General features: G+C 43.2%; 1 protein-coding gene across 3 annotated transcripts in view; it reads right to left on the bottom strand.

The window, feature by feature from the left end:
• LOC115125658 (chromodomain-helicase-DNA-binding protein 7-like) overlaps positions 1–20,570 on the bottom strand; it is a 152,249-nt gene that overhangs the window by 105,063 nt on the left and 26,616 nt on the right. For 2 of the 3 annotated variants that reach the window (XM_065005809.1, XM_065005811.1), the window contains exons 3-4: positions 17,005–17,390; positions 22–166 (exon numbers count right to left, since the gene is read on the bottom strand). In XM_065005809.1, coding sequence (XP_064861881.1) covers positions 22–166; positions 17,005–17,390 — 531 coding nt within the window. The remainder of the gene's footprint in view (positions 1–21; positions 167–17,004; positions 17,391–20,570) is intronic. The other variant, XM_065005810.1, reaches the window with a different exon arrangement.

Genomic DNA, 20,570 nt, shown 5'->3' with positions numbered 1-20,570 from the left:
AGTGGGGGTGTGTGTGTGTACCTGGACACCGTCATCATCGTCATCCTCATCGGAGGGGCCTGGGGGTGACTTCTCCACATCGGAGCTGACAGAGGGCTCCCTCATCCTCTTAGTCTCCTTCACACTGCTGCCACTGCCCTCCGCTGACTCCACCTTCTTAGTGCTTCTAGAGGCAGGAGGGGAAGAGGGGTTAGGAGAAGGATGAAAGAGTGACAGAAGAGGAGAGGGTGGGATGAAGATGAAAGAGCGACAAAGAAGAGGACGGAAGGGATTAGGAAGAGAAGGATGAACGAGAGGTTGATATGAAAGAGGTGGAGAATATGTAGAGAAGGACTGATGAGTGAACACCATCTCATGTCATCATCTTAAAACAGGTATTACAGTCAGCTTTCGCCTCTGATAGTATGAAGTCAACGCTTGAAACAGTGTTTCCCAACCCCAGGCCTCAGGTACACTCAACAGCATACATTTTTGCACTGAAGGACTGGAGTTAGGATACACTGGCCTAAAGTATAGATAACTTTACACCACAATCTTTAAACTCCTGAAAAACTCATCTGCTTCCACTATATAGACTTTCCACAGCATGAGGACCCACCGTAGACACCAGCGGAAACCATTTTGATGACTGTTGGAACAACAATCATCCGTACACAAGAGCATTTAGCAAGTTAAACCTGTGGTTTCAAAGTTGATGTTCAGATACACAATGAGATGTTAGTCGTGGGATTTCTAGTAACCATCTTGGAGATGCCATGTTTTAAATTAACAGTTTGAGGTCAATTAATTTCATTGAGGCTGGATGACGGACGGTTGAAACATGAACAGCTAGAGAAGGGAAGAGGAGAGGGAAGCTGTGTGTCTCTTTCCACACAGAGAGTGCGAGAGACCGCTCCGCTCCTCCCTGCCACAGATTACACAAAGCCCTGGAGGCGAGCAGTCAAACCCCCTCTCTCTCCTTAGCTCACTCCCTTGCTGGCTCTACTCTAGGGTCCCCCTCTACTTTCATTTGCAGCCAAGAGCAATCACATCGCCCTGGTAACCCGCGGTCACGTGATCCGCACCTGTTCCTCTGGCTGGACTCCACAGGCTGGAGCCATCTGCTCAACTCAGACACTACTCCTCTCCCTCTATCACTTATCTCCTCCTACTGCTGCTACACTGTTCAAAAATAAAATGCAACATGAAACAATTTCAAAAGATTGTACTGATTTTGTCTGATTTCCTTAAATGAACTAATTGAGTGAATGAATTAGGCCCTAATCTATGAATTTGACTGAATACAAATATGCATCTGCTGGTCACAGCGATCTTTAAAAAAAAAGATGTATCAGAAAACCAGTCAGTATCTGGTGGGATCATTTGCCTCATGCTGCGCGACATCTCTTTCACATAGAGTTGATCAGGCTGTTGTGGCCTTGTGGAATGCTTTCCCACTCCTCTTCAATGGCTGTGTGAAGTTGCTGGATATTGGCCGGAACTGGAAAAAGCTGTCGTACACGTCGATCCAGAGCATCCCAAACATGCTCAGTGGGTGATATGTCTGATGAGTATTTAAGCCATGGATGAACTGACATTTCAGCTTCCAGGAATTGTGTACAGATCCTTGTGACATGGGAACGTGCATTATCATGCTGAAACGTGATGGCAGCGGATGAATGGCACAACAATGGGGCTCAGGATCTCGTCACGGTATCTGTGTATTCAAATTGATATAAATAAAATGCAATTGTGTTCGTTGTCCATAGCTCTTGCCTGTCTATACCATAACCCCACCACCACCATGTGGCATTCTGTTCACAACGTAGACATCAGCAAACCGCTCACCCACACGACACCATACTGCTACCAGCCCGGTACAGATGAAACTGATTCATTCACGAAGAGCACACTTCTCCAGCGTGCCAGTGGCTATATGAAGTGTAATGACGCTGAACTGCAGTCAGGTTAAGACCCTAGTGAGGACCACGCAGATGAGCTTCCCTGACTGTTTCTGACAATTTGTGCAGAAATTCTTTGGTTGTGCAAACCCACAGTTTCATGTACAAACCGGGTGGCTGGCCTCAGCCAGCAGGTGAAGAAGCCGGATATGGGGGTCCTGGTCTGGCATGGTTACATATGGTCTACGGTTGTGAGGCCGGTTGGACGTACTGGCAAATTCTCTAAAACGACATTGGTAGAGAAATGAACATTTATTTCTCTGGCAACAGCTCTGGTGAACATTGCATGCTCCCTCAAAATGTGAAACATCTGTGGCATTGTGTTGTGACATAAAACTGCACATTTTAGAGTGCCCTACTGTCCCCAGCGCAAGGTGAATCTGTGTAATGATCATGCTATTTAATCAGCTTCATGTTATGCCACCCCTGTCAGGTGGATGGATTATCTTGGCAAAGAAGAAATGCTCTCACCCCTCTTTCCTTCTCCATCTCTTTCCACTTAGTCAGCCTCTCAACCTCTTCTCCTGTCTCCGCTCCTTCTCTACCCCGCTATCAAGTCTCCCTTTCTCTCCTAACCACTCATTCTTCTCTTCCCTACTATCCCGCTTACTCCTTAATACTGCTCTCCAGTAACAATGGCTTGTGGGCAGGGTTCAAGGCTGTGTGTATGCAACCAGGGGAGGAGGAAGGTAGCGGAGGCAGCAACACAGAGGGCTAACGCCTCTTACCAACGCTGTTATAGAATTGTTTTTTAAAACGTAATCTTTATTTAACTAGGCAAGAACAAGTTCTTATTTACAATGACGCCAACCCCGGCCAAACCAGGCCGATGCTGGGCCAATAGCGCGCCGCCCTATGTGACTCCCAATCATGGCCGGATGTGAAATACTAGGTTTTAGAAGATGGTGGCTCTAGTAGGTAGGGCTAAAATACCAGTCGGCCATTATGGTGCTTAACTACATTAACAAGTGGGATTTGTTAAAGTAGACCACTGGAATTCATCTGGAATGCAGTGTCTGAGGTGCACTGGGTGGCATTTAGGCATGTGGTCCTCCAGCAGGAGGAGAGGGAAGGAAGGAAGAAGGTCCGAGGGGGAGTTACAGGACATCTGCTGTTCGCTGGTGAGAAGAGTCATACACAGCTAGACCCCCCCACCCCCACCACACACGCTTTTGCATACTTGCTAAGGGCAATGCATGTACACAGGGGTATATACACACAGAGCTTCAGCATAGTGCCTGCAATAACTCTGGAGACATTAACAAGGTACGGTTATCTCAGTCATGTCACTGGCTTGGGAGGGGAGGTTCCTCGATGCAGAGAGAGGGTAAGCAACAAGATAAACATATGGAATGGTGAGAGCTGTGTGTGCTGATTGGGGGCTGAAGGCACTTCTGTCCTTTCAGTATGAGCAGGAGACATTGTAGTACCACGCCTCTAAATGCATAGTGTTCCTCTGCGCGTTGTTTTAGGGACGACCCGCTGTAGACGTCTGACTGACGACATTTCTTTGCTAAATAGGTGCGCACGCGGTCAGCAAATTCTGTTCAGGGGTACTCTTAGCCAGAAAACACTTTTGGTGTGTCTGAGCCCTTAAGGGTTAACACATGGTTTAGTTTGTTTGCATTCAGGGAGAGAAACACACACAGGTGAGGTGGCTGCAGGTGTGCTTCCTTCCTGACAGCTGTGTGCAGTGCAAACAAATCTAGGACACACCACGTCACACCCATCTGTGGGTGTGGCAGCAAGAGGAGTGATGACACAGGAGACAACGGGCAGCTATTAATAGCTCAGCTTTCTCCCAGGATGACCAAGCACACAAACAAGGTCAAAAGCCAGCCTGCTACCTACCTGCCATTGGCTCACGGACCGTCCCCCTCTTGCCTGAAGCCTCGCACTCCACCCATGTCAGTGAAGCTGGCTAGGCAAGCAAGGGACAAATAAGTCCACTCTCTCCTCATCAATTTAAGCCAAACTGCCACTTGACACAGTGCAAAGGACACTTATATATATATATATATATATATACACACACCAGTGAGGAAAAGGATTGTGAAAGCAAAATGGCAGAAGCTTTCACATAGCCACTTCTTTTAGATCAGTGTAGTAATACATCAGGACTAATAGAGTAAACACCGAGGTGCTAAGATACTAATACATCAGGACTAATAGAGTAACAACCTAGGTGCTAAGATACTAATACATCAGGACTAAGAGTAAACACCTAGGTGCTACGATACTAATACATCCAGGACTAATAGAGTAAACACCTAGGTGCTAAGATACTAATACATCAGGACTAATAGAGTAAACACCTAGGTGCTAAGATACTAATACATCAGGACTAATAGAGTAAACACCTAGGTGCTACGATACTAATAGAGTAACCACCTAGGTGCTAAGATACTAATACATCCGGACTAATAGAGTAAACACCTAGGTGCTAAGATACTAATACATCCAGGACTAATAGAGTAACCACCTAGGTGCTAAGATACTAATACATCCGGACTAATAGAGTAAACACCTAGGTGCTAAGATACTAATACATCCAGGACTAATAGAGTAAACACCTAGGTGCTAAGATACTAATACATCAGGACTAAGAGTAAACACCTAGGTGCGAAGATACTAATACATCAGGACTAAGAGTAAACACCTAGGTGCTAAGATACTAATACATCATGACTAAGAGTAAACACCTAGGTGCTAAGATACTAATACATCAGGACTAAGAGTAAACACCTAGGTGCTAAGATACTAATACATCAGGACTAATAGAGTAAACACCTAGGGGCTAAGATACTAATACATCCAGGACTAATAGAGTAAACACCGAGGTGCTAAGATACTAATACATCAGGACTAATAGTGTAACAACCTAGCTGCTAAGATACTAATACATCAGGACTAAGAGTAAACACCTAGGTGCTACGATACTAATAGAGTAACCACCTAGGTGCTAAGATACTAATACATCCGGACTAATAGAGTAAACACCTAGGTGCTAAGATACTAATACATCAGGACTAAGAGTAAACACCTAGGTGCTAAGATACTAATACATCAGGACTAACAGAGTAAACACCTAGGTGCTAAGATACTAATACATCAGGACTAATAGAGCAGGAGGCGAACACTGAGGTTATTTTCCCTCTGAGGAGAGAGGACAGGGTCAAGACCAAGTTTGACTGGGTCGGTGTGGGCGGGCATGTCTAGGATTGGTTCAATTTTCCCCACCTCATGGTTGAGACCTGGGTTGGGGGAAATCTGATAACCCAATTTCAGAGTTGAAAACTTCTGCCTGGAGCAATTAGACAGAGAAGGGTTTATTTAGTCCACCCTTCCAGTATAGGGTGGAGGTTGAGTAAATGTGCTGCCATCATGCTAAATTAAAACGACTGGCCTAGCCATCACAGAATGGAGGAAGGTTGCAAAGAAGGGACTTAGCCCCAGTTGATTGGAGCTCATTTAGCTGTCAGTGACACAGCCTTTTTGCTGTGCCTCATTCCAGTGCTAGTCAGGCCTGGAGGCTAAATGAAGAATGAAGTCCTCGTCTTGTCGTGTCCTGTATATATATATATTTACAACTTTTTTAACATACATTTTATTTTTATTTTCCATCAACTCATCTTCAAAACACTCTCCTGCAACCCAACTCACCAATTTATATTTATAAATAAGTATTATTTACCTCAAATCTGCAATCCTCCAAGAAGCTAGCCAGAAACTAGCCAGAAGCTAGCCAGAAGCTAGTTCAGAAGCTAGTTCAGAAGCTAGTTAGCTTCTTTACTGGCAAATCGTTAGTATTCAGCTAACCACGGTTTGTGGTCATCAGCTATCCTTTAGCTCGAAAATCTATCGCCAGTTTTGTGCGGCGCAGCGCGGCTCGGAACGGAACATACCGGACCAATTTTTCTCTCCATGTCCCTGGATTTCAACTGCTCTGGCCATTCATTCCCGGATCTCACAGCTAGCTAGCTGCTATCCGTGTGTCTATCTGCTTTCGTCGATTCCGGAGCAAACATTAATTACTCCGGAGCTAGCCAGCTCCGTCAATCACTCCTGAGCTCCGTCAATCACTCCTGGGCTGCAGTCACCTATCCGGACCCGTTTTGCTGCCTACGCGGAGCCCCACCGGGCCTTCACAACTGGACTGCCGACGTTATCTACCCGAAGGAGATCCGGCTGGCTCCTCCGTCGCGACGTTACCTGAACGCCCATCTGCGGCCTGCTAACCGTTAGCTGTCTTACCGGCTGCTCTCAGAATAGACACTCGGACAATTTATTTATTTTTATTATTATTATGTTTCTTCTTGGGCCTCTATAACTATATCTATTGTTTTTATTTTTGTTGTTGTTGTGTGATTTGGACTAATCCCCTCTACCACACGGAACCCCACTAATCTACTGACGGAACGCAAGAGGTGGCTAACAACAGACCTCCATCCTATGCTAGCTTGCTACCGATGTCCTGGCTAGCTGTCTAAATCGCCGTGACCCCCAAACCAACCTCTCCACTCACTGGACCCTTTTGATTACTCGACTAAGGATGCCTCTCCTTAATGTCAATATGTCTTGTCCATTGCTGTTCTGGTTAGTGTTTATTGGCTTATTTCACTGTAGAGCCTCTAGTCCAGCTCACTATACCTTATCCAACTTATTAGTTCCACCACCCACACATGCAATGACATCTCCTGGTTTCAATGATGTTTCTAGAGACAATATCTCTCTCTTCATCACTCAATACCTAGGTTTACCTCCACTGTATTCACATCCTACCATACCTTTGTCTGTACATTATACCTTGATGCTATTTTATCGCCCCCAGAAACCTCCTTTTACTCTCTGTTCCAGACGTTCTAGACGACCAATTCTTATTGCTTTTAGCCGTACCCTTATTCTTCTCCTCCTATGTTCCTCTGGCGATGTAGAGGTGAATCCAGGCCCTGCAGTGCCTAGCTCCACTCCTATTCCCCAGGCGCTCTCTTTTGATGACTTCTGTAACCGTAATAGCCTTGGTTTCATGCATGTTAACATTAGAAGCCTCCTCCCTAAGTTTGTTCTATTCACTGCTTTAGCACACTCTGCCAACCCGGATGTTCTAGCTGTGTCTGAATCCTGGCTTAGGAAGACCACCAAAAATTCAGAAATTTTAATTCCAAACTACAACATTTTCAGACAAGATAGAACTGCCAAAGGGGGCGGTGTTGCAATCTACTGCAAAGATAGCCTGCAGAGTTCTGTCCTACTATCCAGGTCTGTACCCAAACAATTTGAACTTCTACTTTTAAAAATCCACCTCTCTAAAAACAAGTCTCTCACCGTTGCCGCTTGCTATAGACCACCCTCTGCCCCCAGCTGTGCTCTGGACACCATATGTGAACTGATTGCCCCCCATCTATCTTCAGAGCTCGTGCTGCTAGGCGACCTAAACTGGAACATACTTAACACCCCAGCCATCCTACAATCTAAGCTTGATGCCCTCAATCTCACACAAATGATCAATGAACCTAGCAGGTACCCCCCCAAAGCCTTAAACACGGGCACCCTCATAGATATCATCCTAACCAACTTCCCCTCTAAATACACCTCTGCTGTCTTCAACCAAGATCTCAGCGATCACTGCCTCATTGCCTGCATCCGTAATGGGTCAGCGGTCAAACGACCTACACTCATCACTGTAAAACGCTCCCTGAAACACTTCAGCGAACAGGCCTTTCTAATCGACCTGGCCGGGGTATCCTGGAAGGATATTGATCTCATCCTGTCAGTAGAGGATGCCTGGATATTTTTTTTAAATGCCTTCCTAACCATCTTAAATAAACATGCCCCATTCAAGAAATTTAGAACCAGGAACAGATATAGCCCTTGGTTCTCCCCAGACCTGACTGCCCTTAACCAACACAAAAACATCCTATGGCGTTCTGCATTAGCATCGAACAGCCCCCGTGATATGCAGCTGTTCAGGGAAGCTAGAAACCGTTATATACAGGCAGTTAGAAAAGCCAAGGCTAGCTTTTTCAAGCAGAAATTTGCTTCCTGCAACACTAACTCAAAAAAGTTCTGGGACACTGTAAAGTCCATGGAGAATAAGAACACTTCCTCCCAGCTGCCCACTGCACTGAAGATAGGGAACATTGTCACCACTGATAAATCCACCATAATTGAGAATTTCAATAAGCATTTTTCTACGGCTGGCCATGCTTTCCACCTGGCTACTCCTACCCCGGTCAACAGCACTGCACCCCCAACAGCAACTCGCCCAAGCCTTCCCCATTTCTCCTTCTCCCAAATCCATTCAGCTGAAGTTCTGAAAGAGCTGAAAAATCTGGACCCCTACAAATCAGCCGGGCTAGACAATCTGGACCCTTTCTTTCTAAAATTATCTGCCGAAATTGTTGCCACCCCTATTACTAGCCTGTTCAACCTCTCGTGTCGTCTGAGATTCCCAAAGATTGGAAAGCAGCTGCGGTCATCCCCCTCTTCAAAGGGGGGAACACTCTTGACCCAAACTGCTACAGACCTATATCTATCCTACCATGCCTTTCTAAGGTCTTCGAAAGCCAAGTCAACAAACATATTACCGACCATTTCGAATCTCACCATACCTTCTCTGCTATGCAATCTGGTTTCAGAGCTGGTCATGGGTGCACCTCAGCCACGCTCAAGGTCCTAAACGATATCTTAACCGCCATCGATAAGAAACATTACTGTGCAGCCGTATTCATTGATCTGGCCAAGGCTTTCGACTCTGTCAACCACCACATCCTCATCGGCAGACTCGACAGCCTTGGTTTCTCAAATGATTGCCTCGCCTGGTTCACCAACTACTTCTCTGATAGTGTTCAGTGTGTCAAATCGGAGGGTCTGCTGTCCGGACCTCTGGCAGTCTCTATGGGGGTGCCACAGGGTTCAATTCTTGGACCGACTCTCTTCTCTGTATACATCAATGAGGTCGCTCTTGCTGCTGGTGAGTCTCTGATCCACCTCTACGCAGACGACACCATTCTGTATACTTCCGGCCCTTCTTTGGACACTGTGTTAACAACCCTCCAGGCAAGCTTCAATGCCATACAACTCTCCTTCCGTGGCCTCCAATGGCTCTTAAATACAAGTAAAACTAAATGCATGCTCTTCAACCGATCGCTACCTGCACCTACCCGCCTGTCCAACATCACTACTCTGGACGGCTCTGACTTAGAATACGTGGACAACTACAAATACTTAGGTGTCTGGTTAGACTGTAAACTCTCCTTCCAGACCCATATCAAACATCTCCAATCCAAAGTTAAATAGGAAGCCAATTCTAGATTTCGCAACAAAGCATCCTTCACTCATGCTGCCAAACATACCCTTGTAAAACTGACCATCCTACCAATCCTCGACTTTGGCGATGTCATTTACAAAATAGCCTCCAATACCCTACTCAACAAATTGGATGCAGTCTATCACAGTGCAATCCGTTTTGTCACCAAAGCCCCATATACATTTACATTTACATTTAAGTCATTTAGCAGACGCTCTTATCCAGAGCGACTTATATACTACCCACCATTGCGACCTGTACGCTCTCGTTGGCTGGCCCTCGTTTCATACTCGTCGCCAAACCCACTGGCTCCATGTCATCTACAAGACCCTGCTAGGTAAAGTACCCCCTTATCTCAGCTCGCTGGTCACCATAGCATCTCCCACCTGTAGCACACGCTCCAGCAGGTATATCTCTCTAGTCACCCCCAAAACCAATTCTTTCTTTGGCCGCCTCTCCTTCCAGTTCTCTGCTGCCAATGACTGGAACGAACTACAAAAATCTCTGAAACTGGAAACACTTATCTCCCTCACTAGCTTTAAGCACCAACTGTCAGAGCATCTTACAGATTACTGCACCTGTACATAGCCCACCTATAATTTAGCCCAAACTACTACCTCTTTCCCAACTGTATTTAATTTATTTATTTATTTTGCTCCTTTGCACCCCATTATTTTTATTTCTAATTTGCACATTCTTCCATTGCAAAACTACCATTCCAGTGTTTTACTTGCTATATTGTATTTACTTTGCCACCATGGCCTTTTTTGCCTTTATCACCCTTCTCACCTCATTTGCTCACATTGTATATAGACTTGTTTATACTGTATTATTGACTGTATGTTTGTTTTACTCCATGTGTAACTCTGTGTCGTTGTATGTGTCGAACTGCTTTGCTTTATCTTGGCCAGGTCGCAATTGTAAATGAGAACTTGTTCTCAACTTGCCTACCTGGTTAAATAAAGGTGAAATAAAATAAATAAATAAAAAGAAGCCTTGCCTTGATTACCATTAGCAGCCATTTTACTCCACAAAATACCCACTACCTCCACACACACACAAACAGAAAACACACACACTTCCATCTCCCTCACATGCATACTTTCCCCCCCTCCCCCAACTCACACACCTCCCCCATCTGCTGACCCCTGCGCTGTCACTGGCTCCTCCCTCTTCCTCTGGATGAAAGTGGCAGGAGGAGTGACAGCACTGCGGAGGAGGGTAGGAGAGGAGAGAGATAAGGGCAGTGGGATGGAGCGAGAGCAGAGAAAGAAGTGGGGGTGGGGAGGCTCTGCTGACACATTCCTCAGGAAGCTCATGTTAGTTCCTACACAATGAAAAGGACTCATCTCTCACTGGCTCGTTCACACGCTCTGTCCCCCTGCTTTGCATTTCCACCCAGGTCGGCAGAGAGAGTAAGAGGCATTGACCAGATGCTCAACATGCTCTGCTTAAACCTAATGGTCCAAAACTAAACTACACGAATAACACTGGATACTTTGGAAAATTAAGCTTTTACCATTTCATGCTGGAATATACAAGGTCTGAAGTAATCTGCCTTTGGCCTGGGAGACAGACCCACTGGTTGCACTTTAGGTTAGAGAGCTGGGAGTCAAAACCACCAAACTACCAGGAGTGAAACAGGGAAGGTACATTGTGTCCTGTGTGCTACATATTAGGTGGTATACCTTATACGACATTTTTTTATTTAAAAAAAAAAATATCTTTAAAACGGTTGAAACTATTTATTTTTTTACACATTTGAATATGTGTAGTTACTTTAAATAACTGCAGACAACTTGAGCAACATGCTAGGAGATAAAGATTGGCTCCTTATCAAAATACGACAGACAACGTATACACCCTACATACCATTATTGACAAACAAAAACATTTGTCTCATGCTTTGTTGATTTAAAAAAAAAATATTTGACTCAATTTGGTGTGCTTTACAAATTGATAGAAAAACATGACATAATGTATGTAATAGAGGTCGACCGATTATGATTTTTCAACGCCGATACAGATTATTGGAGGACCAAAAAAAGCAGATACCGATTAATTGGCTGATTTTTTATATTTATTTGTAATAATGACAATTACAACAATACTGAATTAACACTTATTTTAACTTAATATAATACATCAATAAAAATCCATTTAGCCTCAAATAAATAACGAAACATGTTCAATTTGGTTTAAATAATGCAAAAACAAAGTGTTGGAGAAGTAAAAGTGCAATATGTGCCATTTAAAAAAGCTAACGTTTGAGTTCCTTGCTCAGAACATATGAAAGTTGGTGGTTCGTTTTAACATGAGAATTCAATATTCCAAGGTAACATATTTTAGGTTGTAGTTCATATAGTATTTATAGGACTATTTCTCTCTATACCATTTGTATTTCATACACCTTTGACTATTGGATATTCTTATAGGCACTATAGTATTGCCAGTGTAACAGTATAGCTTCCGTCCCTCTCCTCGCTCCTCCCTGGGCTCGAACCAGGTACACATCGACAACAGCCACACTCGAAGCAGCGTTACCCATCGCTCCACAAAAGCCGCAGCCCTTCAGAGCAAGGGGAATAACTACTCTAAGTCTCGTGATGTTTGAAACGTTATTAGCGCGCGCCCCGCTAACTAGCTAGCCATTTCACATCGGTTACACCAGCCATTAGGCTGATAGGCTTGAAGTCATGCAACAGCGCTGTGCTTGCGAAGAGCTGCTGGCAAAATGCACGAAAGTGCTGTTTGAATGACTGCTTACGAGCCTGCTGCTGCCTACCATCGCTCAGTCAGACTGCTCTATCAAATCATAGACTTAGTTATAACACACAGAAATACGAGCCTTTGGTTATTAATATGGTCGAATCCGGAAACTATCATTTCGAAAACAAAACGTTTATTATTTCAGTGAAATACGGAACCGTTCGGTATTTTATCTAACGGGTGGTATCCCTAAGTCTAAATATTCTTGTTACATTACACAACCTTCAATGTTATGTCATAATTACATAAAATTCTGGCAAATTAGGCAGCCCAAACTGTTGCATATACCCAGACTCTGCATGCAATGAAAGCAAGAGAAGTGACAATTTCCCTAGCTTAATATAGCCTGCTAACCTGGATTTGGCGCATCCCCTGTTTGGCGAAGTTGGTCTTCACACAGTTTACAACGAGCCAGGCGGCCCAAACTGTTGCATATAGCCTGACTGTTGCACATAACGCAAGAGAAGTGACACAATTTCCCTAGTTAAAATAAATTCATGTTAGCAGGCAATAGTAACTAAATATGCAGGTTTAAAAATATATACTTGTGTATTAATTTTAAGAAAGGTGTTGATGTTTATGGTTAGGTACACATTGGTGCATCTACAGTGCATTTTTCGCGAATTCCCTTGTTAAATAACCGTTTGGCGAAGTCGGTTATGATTCAATGATAAATTAACAGGCACCGCATCGATTATATGTAACGCATATCCAAAAATCTCAGTTTACATTGGCGTGTTACGTGCAGTAATGTTTTGATACCAAAACATCCGGTGATTTTGCAGAAATACTCATAATAAACATTGATAAAAGATGCAACTGTTATTCACAGAATTAAAGATAGACTTCTCCTTAATGCAACCGCAGAAACAAGTCAAACGATGTATGGAATCAATCTTTAGGATGTTTTTAACATAAAACATCAATAAGCTTCCAACCGGAGAATTCCTATGTATGAAAAAAAGCACTGGAACGAGAGGTAACTGTCGGGAGTGCGCGTCACGAGCCTGAGACACTGCCAGACCACCGACTCAAACAGGTCTCATGAGCCCCTCCTTTATAGTAGAATCCTCATTCAAGTTGCTAAAGACGGTTGACATCAAGTGGAAGTCGTAGGAAGTGCAACTTCATCCATATCCCACTGTGTATTCAGTAGGCCAAGCTTTGAAAAACTACAAACCTCAGATTTCCCACTTCCTGGTTGGATTTCTCAGGTTTTCGCATGCCATATGAGTTCTGTTATACTCAGACATCATTCAAACACTTGAGTGTTTTCTATCCAATACTAATAATAATATGCATATATTAGCATCTGGGACAGAGTAGGAGGCAGTTCACTCTGGGCACGCTATTCATCCAAAAGTGAAAATGCTGCCCCCTATCACAAAAGAGTTAAACTAGTAATATCATCAACTATGTGTAGTTAGCTAGTGATTAGGTTAAGATTGATTGTTTTTTATAAGATACGTTTAATGCTAGCTAACACCTTAACTTGGCTCCTTGCTGCACTCGCATAGCAGGTAGTCAGCCTGCCCCACAGTCTCCTCGTGGAGTGCAATGTAATCAGCCATGATCGGTGTCAAAAATGACCATTACCAATTATTATGAAAATTTGAAATCGGCCCTAATTAAATTGGCCATTCCGATTAATCGGTCGACTATCACCTACCTCTTCGTTATGGTTCAGGGACGCACTGCTGTAACTAGCAAACTGCCTTTGCACCCTACTGCTGTCTTTCCAGAGCACGCGCTGATGCTGTAACTAGAAACTTGGTTGTCTCTTCTCTCTTCAGTGCCGTGCTGCATTCTGTTGTGCGAATGATTCGCTGAGCCTTGGATACAGCCAGCATTACTCCAAACACGCATCACTCGTTTGCATACAACCAGTAGTGAGCCAAAGCCACCCGCCCCCCCCACTCCCAAACTTCTCATTGGAGTCACACAAATCCCATAGGCCACATATCGGATTCAAGACGGAACATTTTGCCAAAAAGGTGAATAATTTGCATCCCTGGTGTAATTTTCAATAGTTTTGCAAAAATGTCTAAAAACATGTTTTCACTTTGCCATTATGGGGTAGTATGTGTAGATCTTTGGAAAAAAATGTATTTAACTTCTTGGTGACAGGGGGAGGTATTTTCACATCCGAAAGAAATGCATGCCCAAATTCAACTACCTGCTACTCATCCCCAGAAGATAAGATATGCATATTATTAGTAGATTTGGATAGAAAACTCTGACGTTTCTAAAACTGTTTGAATCATGTCTGTGAGTATAACAGAACCTATGTAGCAGGCAAAACCCTGAGGACAAACTATTCAGAATTGTTTTTTTGAGGTGACTCTTTTCAATGAATTTTCATTGGGAATCCAGATTTCGAAGGGACCTTCTTGCAGTTCCTACCGCTTCCACTGGATGTCACCAGTCTTTAGAAATCAGGTTGAGGTTTTTCTTTTGTGTAATGAAGTAGCCCTGTTCAAAAAACAAGTCTCACTTCAAGTGTACTGTTAGATAGAGGCGCGTGACCAGAAAGGTAGCGTCAGTTTGTTTTCTTCCTGTATTGAACACAGATCCTCCCGTCCTCAATTTAATCGATTATTTACTTTAAAAAAATACCTAAAGTTGTATTACAAAAGTAGTTTGAAATGTTTTGGCAAAGTTAACAGGTAACTTTTGAGATATTTTGTAGTCACGTTGTGCAAGTGTGTTGTTTCTGGTGTTTTTTCTGGATCAAACGCGCCAAATAAATTGACATTTTGGATATATATTGACGGAATTAATCTAACAAAAGGACCATTTGTGATGTTTATGGGACATATTGGAATGCCAACAAAAGAAACTTGTCAAAGGTAAGGCATGATTTATATATTTGTTTTGTGTCACGCCTGCAGGGTTGCAATATGTTCTCTCTCTTTGTTTACGGAGGTGCTATCCTCAGATAATAGCATTGTTTGCTTTCACCGAAAAGCCTTTTTGAAATCTGACATGTTGGCTAGATTCACAACACGTGTAGCTTTAATTTGGTATCTTACATGTGTGATTTCATGAAAGTTTGATTTTTATAGTAATTTATTTGAATTTGGCGCTCTGCATTTTCACAGGCTTTTGGCCTGTGAGGTTAATCAATTTTGAATTCAGGTTGTAACATGTGGAATAAGTCAAGGGGTATGAATACTTTCTGAACATACGGTATATCAATATATTGGCATGGGCACGAACAGTAAGCAGCAACCGGCCTCCCCCATTCTGGACTGAGAAATCAAATGTCTGTTTACAGATGATCTGGTGCCTACAGCAGCAACTATATATCCAGCCAATTACAGAATCAGTACGACTAAAATAATGCAGCTCCAAAAGGCCCAGTTGCCAGAACAAAAAGTACAAATTCTAATCTAGACACCGTTGCCCTAGAGCACACAAATAATTATATCTACTTCGGCCTAAAAACCACCACAATTAACTTACACAAGGCAAGGGTCTTCATGCCATCAAAAGGAACATCCCAATTAGGATCTGGCAAAAAATATATATACTTCAAATCAGTTATAGAACCCATTGCCCTCTATTGTTGTGAGGTCTGAGGTCCACTCCCCAACCAAGAATTCACAAAATGTGACTAACACTCAATTGAGAATCTGCATGCAGAATTCTGCAAAAATATACTTAAATGTACAACACAAAACCCCAGACAATGCATCCAGAGCATAATTGGGACTATACTAGTTATCAAAATCCAGAAAAGAGCTGTTACATTCTACAACCACCTAAAAAAGGAAGTGATGCCCACAAATTTCACCACAAAGCCCTCAACTAGAGATTAACCTAGAGAAAAGTCCCCTCAATCCGCTGGTTCTGTGGCTCTGTTCACAGACAGACCCCACAGACCCCCAGGACAGTAACAATTGGACCCAACCAAATGATGAAAAAGCAAAAAGGATACCTATTTCACACACTGGAAAGAAATCAACAAGAAAACAGAGCAAGATTGGAATGCTATTTGGCCCTAAACAGAGAGTACACAGTAGCAGAATACCTGACCACTGACTGACCCAAAATCCTTGATCATGTGCCGATTCAGTGAGCATTGCCTCGCTATTGAAAAAGGTTACCATAGGCAGACAGGATATTTCCCCACTGTCCACAAAATGAGGTGGAAACTGAGCTGCCAAATGTATGACCACATTAGACATTTCCCGCAGATCACAAAACCGCAGCATTTTTTTTAAACAAAAAATCCCACCCCCCATGTTTACTTTTTTGCTTGTGTATTCAGTGACTGTTGCACAGGCAGCTTCTCCTACTCTCGTTTGCACCAGAATTGTGTGAGAAAAGTGGCTAAATGCTATAAAAACCATAAAAACACCTGTCAAAAAACTCCAAAGGCAGACTGAAATGTAGCTGTGTATTTGTTGCTAGACACTTACCAATAAACGTCGCTGGAAAGGTTTGAAAACTCTGTAAATATTGCGACAAAGTCGCTAAATTGGCAACATTGATAAGGTGATGTTGATAGCTTGAGGTGACCCTCCCATATGGCCTGGGAAACAGGCCAATGAAACATAGATCAAATCTCTGATGGTGGGGATGAGTATGCGCTATCAATTCCAAGTAGACTTGAGAGTAACGTTTATCCAACAAAGTCCTAAGAGCATAAATACCGACCTGAACACAAATCAGCTTTAAGACCCTAGCCAAAACACATTCACACCGGAGTCAATACTGATCCCTGAGGAACACCAAAGCTTTCATTCAAAGCATTCAATAAAAGTAGTAACAGAGAAGCTGACTTCGAGGTATGGGCCCTGCCTAGATCTAGCCTAGCTAATGTTGTGTTGGTATAAATGGCCTAGATCTAGCCTAGCTTGTGTAGTGCTGGTATAAATGGCCTAGATGTAGCCTAGCTAATGTAGTGCTGATATAAATAGTTTGGCCTAAACTAAAGTGACATTTAGTACATTTAGCTTATGTAAAGCAAATGTAACCTACCTGGGCTTCTTGGGCATCTTGACCTTGGGGGTAGTGCTCTTGGCCTTCTCCTTGGGCTCTTTGGGGGTCTTGGGTGTTTTCAGAGTCTTGGGCTCTTTAGGCTCCTTCGGTTTCTTTGTCTTCACCACAAGTGATTCCTCCAGGGCACCTGTCAGACAGTTAACCTCCGCCCAGGGACCGTCCCCGACCTTTAGTTTCCCCTCCTCGCCACATTCCTCTATACATCCTTTCTTCTTTTTGGGCTTCTTTTCCCCCTCCACCATCACCTTCGCTTTCTTCTTTTTTGGTTTCTGCTCGGTGGGCTTCTTGTCACGGTTGGCTGGCTGGAGGTTAGCCCCCGAAGCGGGTGTCCTGTCAGAAGCTGTCATCTCAGATGACGTAGAATACTGCCAGGAGAAGGGGAAGGAATAATAAACTAGTAAATATTTTCGGCAGCAGGAGAAACAAAAACCAACCAACCGCTCTGAGGCGGTTCATCAGACAACAAACAACTCGAGTTTAAACAGTTTTTGTTAAGATTTGAACAAAAGATATTTGGCACAAGTCAAATTTCCACTGCCTACCCGAGTCCTTACCTTTATCTCCATATGACCATTACTAGCTTTATACTATTCTTAAGTTCAGCACGGTGACAACGATAATCTATAGCTCAATAGAGAAAGAGCAAATGTCTATCTTAAACCTATTACAAAACATGTAATTTATTCAGACTGCTGCTTCAATTGAGAATTATATACCTAAAGAGAGTGAGGGGCTAGGACTCCTCTAGCCTCAAATCCTAAAGAGGGAATTGGAAATTCTTGTCTAACCTCTATTCCTATAGAGACTGCACTGGCCCTCTCCCCACCACAACCCCAGCAGAGCTGGGCTGATAGGGAACCAGTTGGCAGCTGTTTGGGGCTTTCAGCTGGGAGGGGGAGGGGGCAGCATTTATGGACATCAGCAAATGTACTGCAATATGCCACACTGCTCTCCAAAAGGAGTCTTCGAAAACAACACCCTTGTCTGAGCTAGTTCAAGTGTGTGCAAGTCTTTCCATTAAAGACAGTAGAGTGAAAGAAAATTCAGAAGAATGAAAGATGTGAGGTTCTGTTTGTAGAGCACTTGCTTTATCCCGGAGGCCCGCAGTTCACTCAAAGACAAAACTTGAGAAACCACATCAACTGCGGCAGTCGAATGCAAATTTCCTGTAAACAGGCGAGCAGACAGATTGGTTGCATGGTGCATGCCAAACATCACCAAGGTCACAGAGAAAGCGTTTACGCCCATCTCCAAACAGAGGTGTGCAGAAGACAGGCCGACCATAGAAAGAGAGCGAGGCGAGAGAGGAGGGCTGCTGCTTTAAATGGATAAATGTCTCCTCTTGCCCAGCTTCCCCGATAATCAATCCCATGAATGACAATGGGCCCGGTGCATTTACTGCATCACTAATGTGACAGCAGCAGTGACGAATACGATACGGACGGTATTGGGTTTCATCTCTCGGAGGGGGAAGAGTGACGTGTCGGTCAATCTGACAGCCAAAGTGCTCGCTCTAGAAGCTAAATACTCCTTAAAGGAGCAGAGCAGAGGCCTGCCACCGCTGTTGAGTGGCTGTGGTCTTTCATACCCAACACTATCAGGGTGGGCAAGGGCCTGGCGTCGCTATCGAGACTAGAGGTCGGCCGATTAATCGGAATGGCCGATTAATTAGAGTCGATTTCAAGTTTACATAACAATAGGTAATCAGCCTTTTGGACATTGCAATCCACGAGGAGACTGTATGGCAGGCTGACCACCTGTTATGCGAGTGCAGTCAGCAAGGAGCCATGGTAAGTTGCTAGCTAGCATTAAACTTATCTTATAAAAAAAACTTAACATAATCACTAGTTAACTACACATGGTTGATGATATTACTAGTTTAACTAGCTTGTCCTGCGTTGCATATAATCAATGCGGTGCCTGAAATTGTGTCACTTGTCTTGCGTTCGGAGCAAGGGTATATGCAGCAGTTTGGGTCGCCTGGCTCGTTACGAACTGTGGAAGACCATTTCTTCCTAACAAAGACCATAATTAATTTGCCAGAATATTACATAATTATGACACAACATTGAAGGTTGTGCAACGTAAGAGTAATATTTAGACTTAGGGTTGCTACCCATTCGATAAAATACGGAACAGTTCCGTATTTCACTTTAAGAATAAACTTTTTTTTTTTTAAATGATAGTTTCCGGATTTGACCTAAGGCTTATATTTCTGTGTGTTTATTATAATTGAGTCTATGATTTGATAGAGCAGTCTGACTGAGTGGCGGTAGGCAGCAGCAGGCTCGTAAGCATTCATTCAAACCACACTTTCCTCCGTTTGCCAGCAGCTTTTCGCAATGCTTGAAGCACAGCACTGTTTATGACTTCAAGCCTATCAACTCCCGAGATTAGGCTGGCAATACTAAAGTGCCTATAAGAACATCCAATAGTCAAAAGGTACATGAAATACAAATGGACAAGAGAGAAATAGTCCTATAATAACAACTACAACCTAAAACTTCATAACTGGGAATATTGAAGACTCATGTTAAAAAGAACCATCAGCTTTCATATGTTCTCATGCTCTGAGCAAGGAACTTAAACGTTGGCTTTCTTACATGGAAAAGAAAGTAAAAGTGCAATATATGCCAACACTGTTCTTGCATTATTTAAACCAAATTGAACATGTTTCATTATTTGAGACTAAATTGATTTTATTTATGTCTTATATTAAGTTTAAAAAAGTGTTCATTCAGTAAGTCATTATTACAATGTTATAAAAATAAAAATATATTTTCTAAATTAAATTTTACATTTAATTAAAAAATATATATATAAAAAATAAAATAAAAAGCTGATTAAGCGGTATTAATTGGTCCTCCAATAATTGGTATTGAAAAATCAAATCGGTCGACCTCTAATCGAGACGCTACAAATATATATATTTTTTTATATTCAGTATTCCTTGAAAGAGCCATAGGACGGACAATGATGCTAGTGATGTGACAATAGCAGTATGGCAATATTTTTTATATGGCAAAAAGAAAAACGCAAAACAGACCAAACTCTATGGTCCTTTAAAAACCTACCATATGTAAAAGTCCCTAGAGGTGGGATGGCCAATAGTGATATTTAGATGTGTCACACACCCTATCTTCTGAGCGTTCTATATAGCAAGCAGCTCCAAAGGTCATGGAACCAGCTCAGCGACCTTGAGCTGCTGACTAGCTTTTTAAGAGTACGTAGGTAGCCCGGTGCAGTGTGCACTACACACCCATAACCATACAACCTTACAGCATACAGCGCAGACACGGCTAAGAGCTGCAGGAGGTGGTCTCAGACATTTAGGAATACGTAGCCCTGCATGCCTCCCTATAACCAGAGAGAGTACTGCGAGACGGCTACCACGACCACGCATCAGAAAACACCATCATGGTCAGACATCCTCCGGGCACATTTCCCTCAGCCAGACTAACAGATAATGGGGGTACGTTCTTGCAGCCAGGGACCAAAGCGCACCAAAGCGATGCTATGAGACTTAACTGTGTGCCTAACATCTA

The sequence above is a fragment of the Oncorhynchus nerka genome, linkage group LG20 (assembly GCF_034236695.1).
Source record: "Oncorhynchus nerka isolate Pitt River linkage group LG20, Oner_Uvic_2.0, whole genome shotgun sequence".
In the NCBI taxonomy this organism is placed as follows: Eukaryota; Metazoa; Chordata; class Actinopteri; order Salmoniformes; family Salmonidae; genus Oncorhynchus; species Oncorhynchus nerka.
The sequence above is the reverse complement of the archived record's forward strand: the minus strand, read 5'-3'. Positions and strand labels throughout refer to the sequence as shown.